Source organism: Lolium rigidum, chromosome 6 (assembly GCF_022539505.1).
Source record: "Lolium rigidum isolate FL_2022 chromosome 6, APGP_CSIRO_Lrig_0.1, whole genome shotgun sequence".
Taxonomy (NCBI): Eukaryota; Viridiplantae; Streptophyta; class Magnoliopsida; order Poales; family Poaceae; genus Lolium; species Lolium rigidum.
In genome coordinates, this window is record NC_061513.1 from 260,834,563 (window position 1) to 260,843,107 (window position 8,545).

The 8,545-nt window shown below is 40.8% G+C and overlaps 1 protein-coding gene and 1 long non-coding RNA gene across 2 annotated transcripts; both read left to right on the plus strand.

Moving 5' to 3' along the window:
* Positions 1-1,502: 1,502 nt before the first annotated feature.
* On the plus strand, positions 1,503-2,758 carry LOC124659938. Its single transcript, XR_006989756.1, has 3 exons — positions 1,503-1,570; positions 2,234-2,294; positions 2,647-2,758. It is a non-coding gene; the product is annotated as an uncharacterized LOC124659938 (long non-coding RNA).
* Positions 2,759-5,810: 3,052 nt separating this feature from the next.
* Positions 5,811-6,636, plus strand: LOC124661339 (ABA-inducible protein PHV A1-like). The gene has a single exon (XM_047199195.1). The coding sequence runs from the start codon at positions 5,930-5,932 to the stop codon at positions 6,485-6,487; it is 558 nt and encodes a 185-aa protein (XP_047055151.1). The 5' UTR covers positions 5,811-5,929; the 3' UTR covers positions 6,488-6,636.
* Positions 6,637-8,545: the final 1,909 nt, after the last annotated feature.

Here is an 8,545-nt window from a genome sequence, read left to right on the forward strand (position 1 = left end):
AAAATGTTAAAGCTTCGGTAATTTGAAAATTGACAATGCAACATTATTGTATTGGAAGATATAGAGTATTAGTCTCAACTCTTTCCTAAAACATTGCCATCTCAGTCATGGTTTTAGGGATAGTTGTTAAATTCCGTTGCTTTTCTTTAAGAAAGTTCAATATTCAAGGTTTGCAGTTTCACTGCTTTTCTTATGCATGCTTGCTTTAAACCATTGTCTATGGACTTCACATTGTAAATCATCGATCTGCAATAGCAGGATATAAAAAGGTACCTTTTTTGCATTCGAACGTGCAGGCTAATATCACACTGAACTCTCTTGCTTACCTCTTTAATGTATCCGCCTGCGACTGAAGCTTCTATTCTCCTGTTCCATAAATTAATTGAGTACAAGGAAAAGGAGCGGAGTGGATTCACTAGAACATAATACGTTATTTCCTTTCCTGTTGTTTCTAATTCACACAGGTTTCTGCCTAACGACTAATGAGCATATAGTTGTTATATGAATTGTGACAACCTGCAGTTTCAATTTTACGGGTGCTTATTATTAGATAAAGTAGTAATATGTAAATTTCATGGGAAGCTTATTAATTGCGAATTTTTAGATACTGTATTATTTTTCAGCATATGTCCATATTTTGTACTTCCTCTGGTGTTGTAGGCCATTGATGCATCGAAACAGTAGTGCATTGCCATAAGGTATTGATCCAGTGTTTGGTCGAATTTGAATTGCTGTAGCTTTACCAAACTACTCATACTATTATTTAGTAATTATATATTGATATGTCTGGGTAATAATGTTTAGCAAGATTAGTTCTTCCTTTAAAGATTTTGTACGTTCCTTACCAAGATTCTATTTTTCTAACATTGATGCAAATGTAATTGACTTGTAGTATTCTATAGGGACTAGATATTTTGATGAAATTGCAGATCGATGACAAGTGAAATTCCTAGGGACTCCTTGGTATGCGCAACTATTTTGTTCAGACTGTAGCAACTTCTAATTGACAATTTTGTCTACTTTTGATTATTGATGCCCCATACTGTTGGCATCTGCACCAGTATGGCATCTCTGCTGTTGCTCTTGAAATTACCAAGTACAGTTCCATCCAAACCCAACCTTAGAAGTATAATTGGCTCATGTTTATGCTGATGCTTACTGAGTGAGACTCCTCTTTTTAACCATTTTTATTATAATATTGTATTGAATGTTCTCCAGGGATGTCTCATTTAACTACATAGTTCACACATAGCCTGTTTTTTTTTCTGCAATCATTGGTACTCCAGGATTTCCTCTTCATTGGCTTGTTAAACTGCAGGTGCAGGTCATTGCACATGTCCCTGTGAATCCATTAGAAACACACATGCTAAAGTGGGAACAGAAAAGAGGTAATATTTGTTCTTCCTTAGAAAAAAAAATCATGGTTATGGTCATATACACGTGTGTATTTCTGTGTGTTCTAATGTCGCCTTATACTGATGGTTCCAGGCATAAGTCCTCGATGAAGAAAGCTATGTTGGATGTTGGGTGCAGAGACCAAGAACAAAAAGGATTAGCTCTGTGCTCACAGGTTCCATACTTTTTGCATAGACATCTTACATATATAACATTGAATATCAGATTTTTCAAATTGTTCGTTACTGAAATACGTGACAGATACATCATAGTGAAAAAATACATGATTACTATTCTTTCTTAAGCTAATCTATTTATATATACACTTATTTAACTCATTTAAGCGAAATATATGTGATACTCACTGTTGCAATCACTTCTCCTGTTAAGTCAGTTTTGAATAATTTTCCTTTTTTCAGTCTTGCTCTGAATAAAATGATAGGAAACTAGATTAGGTTTTTGTGTCTATTGACGTTGTTGTAAGTGATGTTCAACAATTTTAGATACTGCCAATGTCTATGGCCGTTACTGCAAGGGATGTTGTAGTTCAAGGAACTATACTGTGCTATGTGAGAATACTGATCAAGTATTATCAAGCAGTGCAAAGTTGTCTAGCATCTCGAAGATCCTTTACACAAAACAGTAGTAAATAATTGTGTTTCATTCTTATCATCGAACAGACCATTTCCATAAGAAATATGTTGATTAATCAGTTGATTTATATGGACTTGCGTAAACTATTATTTCTCTGTAATGACCTGCTTTGCAATGACGTGGCCCAAACCAGACTGCCTTTTCTTTGGTTCACAAGAAATTTTGAGCTCTTTGTTGTTTGTAGGATGGCGACGAATAATGACATGGCAGCACCTCCTACGAGTGCTGGACTAGACTGCATACAGGTGAACTCTCTGGTTGTTACTATGCCTTTTCGTTTCAGTAAGGACAATGCTTCATGACCAATGCAAATGCAATGTCTTATAAAGTTGGAATCATGGTTGCAATGATATTTTGATTTGTTAATACTTCGGTAGCTTTCATTGCATGCATGTTCAAGGACGCAGAGTAAACAGCTAAATTTAACTCCGATATCTTCAAACCAGCATCCAAGAAGTTGTGGCTTCAGTTTTCAAAAATGGTAGTAGCTGACTATTATAAGTCACTAGCTTAAAATGATGGTGTGCTTCCTTGATTCGGATGTAGCTGTCGACTAAGTCTTCACCTCCTAATTTTACTCGTCATCTGCTGTTGCAGGTGCTGCTTCGTCAGGTCGATTCTTCCACGCAAGACGGGGAGGCCTTCATCGAGCTTCATGGAACCCTTCGTTGCTCCTTGCTTCTTCCGGCGGTTCTCATGATTTCGTGTGCATTATCCCAATTTGATCTTATAGACTTTGTTTTGTAAAATCAAAGAAACCTATTACCATTTTTTCAACTTATTTTATCATTGTTATATAAAATGTAAATCATTGCGAATTTCATGGGATCGTGCGCCAAGGCGCACATCTAAATCTAGTTTTAACAGCAGGACCTTGCCAAGGCAATAAACATGATGGTGTGGCCTATTCGTGATCACTTCGGAACCAACGCTGAAGCAAATGAGGATTTCTATTTAAGGCACTCGTGAGCAAAGGTCAAAAGTTGACGAGCTGATGTCGTCATAAAAAATATTGACTTCGGTTGATGAGTCGATGGTGTCACGAAAACTTCAGGAACGTTTGGCTCTAGCCTCTTTGTATTCTTAAATCATGTATCCTGTTCCGAATTGGGATGTGGTAGTACACTTCGCGCGAGTGAACGTCGAACGTTCTGCAAAGAAATAAGGAGTGTTGCACGCTGAGCAGAACGTACCAGGGCGCTTCAATGTGTTGTAACATTTTTTTTTTTTGAAGTAACATTCTAGTTTCTGCAGCTACTGTTTACTGATAATGATTTTTCCATTCTAGCAACTTTTGATTTACTCCTTCCATCTATAAATAGATGTATGTGGTATGTTCTAATAGATGTATCTACATATTAAATAGCGTCTAGATACATAAATTTAGACAAATCTCATACGTTTATGTATAGACGGAGCAAGTATCTTTTATTGGGGCTGATAAAATAAGATCTCCTTGTCCTGTCATTGCTCTGAATATGGTGTTTTTATTTCTTCCGAATCAGCTGAAGTTGTAGCATTTTCTCAAAGAAGTTATGTTATCAGTAATTTTTCTCGAACACATCCCAAAGCGTGTGTATTTGTATATTAGAAAATACCAATAAAACGGGTGAAATACAACGTGTAGCAAAACCACAAAACCAGAAACATAAAATATAATAAAAAGAGGACTATACAGAGTCTGGGGCTCATTTTAAGGTTTCATCTGGTGGATGTGCATACAGAGTCTGGGGATCCTTGGCACCCACCAAGATCCATAGACGAGCTTCTTCACACTTTAGCATGGTACCTAGCTATTGGCATGTTTGGGATGTATACTAAGTACATCAAACTTTGCTAACCACAAGTTTGATCGAGTTGGCTGTTCGGTGGAAGAAGCATATACCTAGCTGCTACCTTCCGGCTCCCGCTACCGCTTTGGTGCTGTGGGGGTAGGGAGAGGATTTTCAACGTTTTATCCGGTGTAAAAAGATTGATTTTTTGTCTGATTATGGTGTTCTTGCAATGTTTTTTAGATAGTGGTGATTATGTAGTCTCGAGTAATTTTCCAGGTTTTATGAAAACCAGGAGATTCACATTTTTGGGCTGGTCTCAAGGCCACAAAGAATTCTTTTTTTCTTTTTGGCTCTTTCTCCATTAAGGATAAATCTCAGATAAGATTCTAGGAGGATAAATGGCTAGTGAATGCTACTCTCCGCGAACAATATCCTGCTTTGCATAATATTGTGCGTCATAATTGAGATACATTAGCCAAGATGATGGATTCGTCCTACCGGTTGTGACGTTCAGATGAGACCTTGTTGGATTGCGGTTGGCATCATGGAATGAATTGCTGCAACGATTAGCTCATGTCCATCCGACACTGATGAGTTCAAGTGGAATCTTATAGATAGTCATAAATTCTCTGTAAGTTCCATATACAAAGTATTGATTCAACCAGTTGAGTCGATAATTAACAGTAAGTACATCTGGAAGATGAAGATACCACTGAAAACTAAAGTTTTTTGTTTGGTACCTGGTGTTATTTTTTATCAAAGATAACCTTGCAAAACGTAACTGGGATGGATGTTAGAAATGTGTATTTTTTCATCAAAATGAGACAATAAAACATCTATTCTTCCAATATCAGTTTGCGAGATCTATATGGTCAGTCATTCAGATAGTTTCTTCCTTATATCCACCGCGTAGCGTTGCAAATATTTTTGGCAACTAGCTTAATGGGTTGGATCATAAGTTTAAGTTACTTATCAGGGTGGGGTGGTCGCCGTTATATGGTCGCTTTGGCTATGTAGAAATGATAAATTTTTAATGACAATTTTTTCTCTTATGCAGCTCATCTACCGGTGTACTTCTTGATTAATAAAGCGCTATTTATCGAAAAAATGTAGTCTCGGGTAAAAGTATTTCCGGCTCCAACCCCGTGTTCGTGGCGCTTGGTTTCACGTTGTTGAGGAACTTCGATATTTTTGTCTCCGTCGGTCTTCATGGATGACGGGCGGACTATTGTTTGTCCGAGCAACTCCACGGCCACGGTAGACGATAACGTGCTCTTCAACAAATAGAAAGTTTAGTAAGTGATTAATGATTTTTGTTTAGTTTACTAAATAATGTGCTTCTAATATGTGAATATACCACATTAAGCGTCAGAACTCAACTGCGCTTAGAGCAACGCAATACTATGTTCTGTGCATTCATTGTCAGGCAGCCACTGAAATAGTTAATTTCAGCACAGTTGACAAACATCAACGCAAAAAAGAATAGGCAAGAACATTCCTAGTACGTACATGGAGCCGACCAGCTGATTCGCGGCGCCATGATCCCGGGCACCTGAAATTGCCCGCCAATCTGAGAGTTCTATCGTGGAAACACGTTGGACTCCTAGTAGTCCGGTGCCGACCATGCCACATCGACTGCCTCTTCTTCCTGTGAAATCTCTCCAATGAAATGGTCACCAATAGGATCGAAGCCGTATTGAACACGCTTGGAGCTATACTAGGATCGGATCCTAGCCTAGATCGACTTGGACATTGTTTTGGAGAGAGGCCAGATGTGGGTGAAGTCGCTCCAAAGGGATCAGATTTATCAGGCAATACTACAAAGAACATTATGAAACCACATATTGATGGACAGGTGTCAAGGGATTGGGTTCTGCCGACATGCCGTTAGCCATCCAAGCTGCTGAATGTACAAGTGGCCGACATCTCTCGCAGGGAAAGCATCCAACAAAAATCGTACACACCATGAAGGCGATGCATTGTCTCATCTCACTCTCTCAGGTCTCAGCAATGGCGCGGAAGCTCTATTTAAAGAAAGAACACGGGTCTCCACAATAAGCAGACGAGAAGACGGAAGAACACAAGGTCCATCATCGACCATTGAAATGTCTAGCTGGTTGCAGGAGAAGTCGGGGGAGGTGCAGGCTAAGGCCGGCGAGGCCACGAAGATAGCCTCCGAGACGGGGCAGTCCGTCCAGGACCGCGCCGTCGAGGCGAAGGACCAGGCCGGCAGCTTCCTCGGCGAGAAGACTCAGGCCGTCACCACGGCGGCCTCGGAGACTGCCGAGGCAGCAAAGAAGATGGGGGACGAAGCCGTGGGGAAGGCGTCCGAGGCGGCGCAGGCCGGCACGGACCGCGCCGTCGAAAGCAAGGACCAGACCGGCGGCTTCCTCGGCGAGAAGACCGACGCCGCCAAGAAGGCGGCTACGGAGTCCGCCGACGCCGCCAAGGAGAAGGCCAACGCGGCCGCGCAGTACGTCCAGGACAGGGCCTCCGACGCGGCAGAGTACACCAAGGCCGAGTCCCCGGTCGCCCCCAAGGAGAACGTCTTTCAGCAGGCCGGCGGGAATGTGCTGGGCGCCGCCGTGGGCGCCAAGGACGCCGTCCTCAGCACGCTCGGTATGGGAGGAGATGCTGCCGACGAGAAGACCACCAAGGACTAGCTCTCTCGCCCTCTTTTCCTTTCGTTATTCCCCGGTTCCCTCCGTATATGGTTCCATTCTCCCTTCCAAGACTGATTTCTACCCGCGCATTTGGTTTTAACTTCGATGTACGCGACCAAAGCATAAATATACTTCCACCTATCTGAATCGATCATGACCTTTTTTTTCTTATGAATCGTGAGCCTGTTTAGTCGTGAATGAAACTCGATGTATACACATTACTGCAAGGAAATAGTTTATCGTCGGCGTGCCAAAAAAACAGGCTTAATGGCACGCTATCTTATATCGCCGCTAGTAAATGTTATCGATGGGCCTGTCATAACGTCACCGGTAACATAAATGATTATCTGAATGATTGTGAGTGTGTGTTTTTTTTTTTTGGCAGAATTGTAAGTCTGTTTTTTTCCCAAATGATCCGCGGAGGGATCGAATTTCATTACCAACAAGATAACAAAACAAAGACCAAATGGCCTACAACATTCTAGATAGGTGCAACAAAGAAAGAAAGGAAAGAGCCGACGTTTATCTCCACGTGCAGTTAAAATAAGATAAAATGAACAGTTTATTAGCGATAGGGTGTAATCGTGTGTCTTTGTCTCGACCACGGCTTCATGTTATACGAGGCAAAACGTGCCAGGAGTTTACAGAGATATGGGCCCATATACACAAGCCGTATACAACCCAAAATACATGAAATATAAAGCTTCTATTACATATTCTAACACCCTCCCTTAATCTAAACCTGTTGTAAGGTTGAGATTACGTTTGAATTCATCTAGCTTCTTGACTGGAAGAGCCTTTGTGAAACCATCTGCCACTTGATCCTTGCTTGAAATGAACCGAATAGCCAATCTATTGTTAGCTACTCTCTCTCGAACAAAGTGGAAATCAATTTCAATATGCTTAGTGCGAGCATGAAACACTGGATTTGCAAACAAATAGGTAGCCCCTAAGTTATCACACCAGAGACTTGGTTTATGTAACAATCTTACTCCAAGTTCAGTAAGAACCGCTTCAACCCAAATTAACTCAGCTGTAGCATTGGCTAAGGCTTTATACTCGGCTTCAATGCTAGATCGAGACACTGTAGCTTGTTTCCTAGCACTCCATGAAACCAGATTTGGTCCAACAAATATAGCAAAACCACCAGTTGATCTTCTATCATCCAAGCAACCAGCCCAGTCTGCATCTGAAAAAGCACTTAAGAGTGTAGAAGAGGATTTTGTAAAGGTGATTCCAAGTTTCAATGTATCATGCACATATCTGAGAATGCGCTTAACAACTGTCCAATGTTCTGTAGTTGGAGCATGAAGATACTGACAAACCTTATTTACTGAAAAAGCTAAATCAGGTTGTGTCAAGGTTAAATACTGCAGAGCCCCAATTATGCTTCTATATTGAGTATAATCTTCAGAGCCAAGAGGTGTACCATCTGTGAGAGATAACTGCTCAGAAGAGGACAAGGGTGTAGGGGCAGGTTTACAATTATGCATACCAACTCTGTCAAGTAACTATGTGCCATATTTTTCCTGTGTCAACAACAGACCATTGTGTGTCCTTTTTACTTCAATACCAAGGAAAAAGTGCAATTCCCCTAAATCCTTGATAGCAAAGTTCACATTTAAATCTTGAAGAAGAGCAGTAATAGCACTATCAGAAGAACCAGTGACTATGATATCATCAACATAGATCAGGACAAACATAGAGATACCTGACTTCTTGAGGAGAAACAGAGAGGTGTCAGCCTTTGATGGTATGAACCCAAGTTCACATAGCTTAGAGCTAAGTCTAGAATACCAGGCTCGAGGTGCTTGTTTCAGACCATATAATGCCTTGTCAAGTTTGCAAATATGATGCGGAGCATGAGGGTTTTCAAAACCTGGAGGTTGTCTCATGTAAACCTCTTCTTCCAGAACACCATGAAGAAACGCGTTCTTGACATCTAGCTGCCGTAAGCTCCATCCAAGAGAGACAGAAAGAGACAAAACAATTCTGATAGTTGCAATTTTTACTACAGGACTGAATGTATCCTCATAATCAATGCCATACCTCTGTTTA

Excerpts from the sequence above, each read along its gene's own strand:
- LOC124661339 (XM_047199195.1), top strand. The coding sequence starts at position 5,930 with ATGTCTAGCTGGTTGCAGGAGAAGTCGGGGGAGGTGCAGGCTAAGGCC.